Here is a 1236-nt window from a genome sequence, read left to right as displayed (position 1 = left end):
AGATTTATAGACTCTAAAACCAACAAAGTCAGAACTACCTCGATGACATTTAACAACCAAAAATACAAGTAATATATTGGGCAGTTCTCTAAATCAGATTTAGTTTTAACTTAAGAGCTAAATGAAGTGGATTTAAGAACAAAATTGTATATATTAAAATGAATCTTATTTTTGTACATTTTTATAGCCAGGAGAATGTAAGAATAAAAAGAAGTGGTATCAAAGTGCACTGCAAGAAGCATACCTACATTATGGATATTCTCGTGAGCAAAGACTGGAGAAGTGCTACCTATCAAAACAGGGTATTTGAGTTTTTGTTCTTTTATCACCTCAAAGTAAGGATTTATTCAGATGCATGTTTTCTGGAATATGTTTGCATATTTTATGTTTATAGGGAAGTAGTATATCTTTGTCCCCTAGAAAATTATTATTTCATGGGTTAATAATAGTACTTGTCCTCAGAACTATTTTAAATGACTAATAAGGCACTCTCTAAATGCAGTTTTTATTCACAATTCTATCATCTTTACTTTTAGACTAGGTCCTCTTGTATTTCAAAATTAAGTCATGACTTTAGCGTATATTTCTGAGGTGAAATAGTCTTGGTGGTGCTGTAGGAGAATCTCTGGACTAGTAAACGTAAGGCTGACAGTTCAAATCCACCAGCTGCTCTTTGGGAACTCCATGTAGGGTCACTATGAATTGAAACCGACTCAATGGTTTCGACAATAACAACATGCTGTATTGTTATACAACAAAGTATTTTCTAGATATTTTGGTTTTGTTTTTAGTTGTAGCAGGAATAAAACATATGTTCAACTTTTTTATATTTTAAAATTAGGTGAAAACTATAATATTTGAAAGTTCTCTTGAATCATAAATATTATAGAGTAGTGATACTTTTCAAGTGAATTCACCTTAAGGATGATAGCACTTACAAAATATTTTTAACTCTAAGAATAATGATTATCTCATAAAAATCGTAATGCCAATAAACAATTGTGTTTTAAAATCACTACAGAGTGATTATAATAATTTTATAATTTAAAAAGTTCTTTTTCATTTCATCACCATAAGTTATAAAGCAGATCATTCTATAGGAGTATCTGGTTTTGAGTGTTGAGAAAAAAAAAATTTAAGTGATTTTTGTTTTCTTTTTTGGAAAAGTTTCATATGTATATGAAGTCCTGGGTTGGCTCTGTAGGATAAGCAGCACTGGACTGCTAACTGACTGCA

General features: G+C 30.3%; 1 protein-coding gene across 1 annotated transcript in view; it reads left to right on the top strand.

Moving 5' to 3' along the window:
* ZCWPW2 (zinc finger, CW type with PWWP domain 2) overlaps positions 1–1236 on the top strand; it is a 169353-nt gene that overhangs the window by 79114 nt on the left and 89003 nt on the right. The window contains exon 3 of the mRNA XM_006851605.1: positions 188–302. Within this exon, the coding sequence (XP_006851667.1) occupies positions 188–302 (115 nt within the window). The remainder of the gene's footprint in view (positions 1–187; positions 303–1236) is intronic.

The sequence above is a fragment of the Chrysochloris asiatica genome, unplaced genomic scaffold (assembly GCF_000296735.1).
Source record: "Chrysochloris asiatica unplaced genomic scaffold, ChrAsi1.0 scaffold00030, whole genome shotgun sequence".
Taxonomy (NCBI): domain Eukaryota; kingdom Metazoa; phylum Chordata; class Mammalia; order Afrosoricida; family Chrysochloridae; genus Chrysochloris; species Chrysochloris asiatica.
Note: the sequence above shows the minus strand (reverse complement) of the source record. Positions and strands in the feature narration are given on the sequence as shown.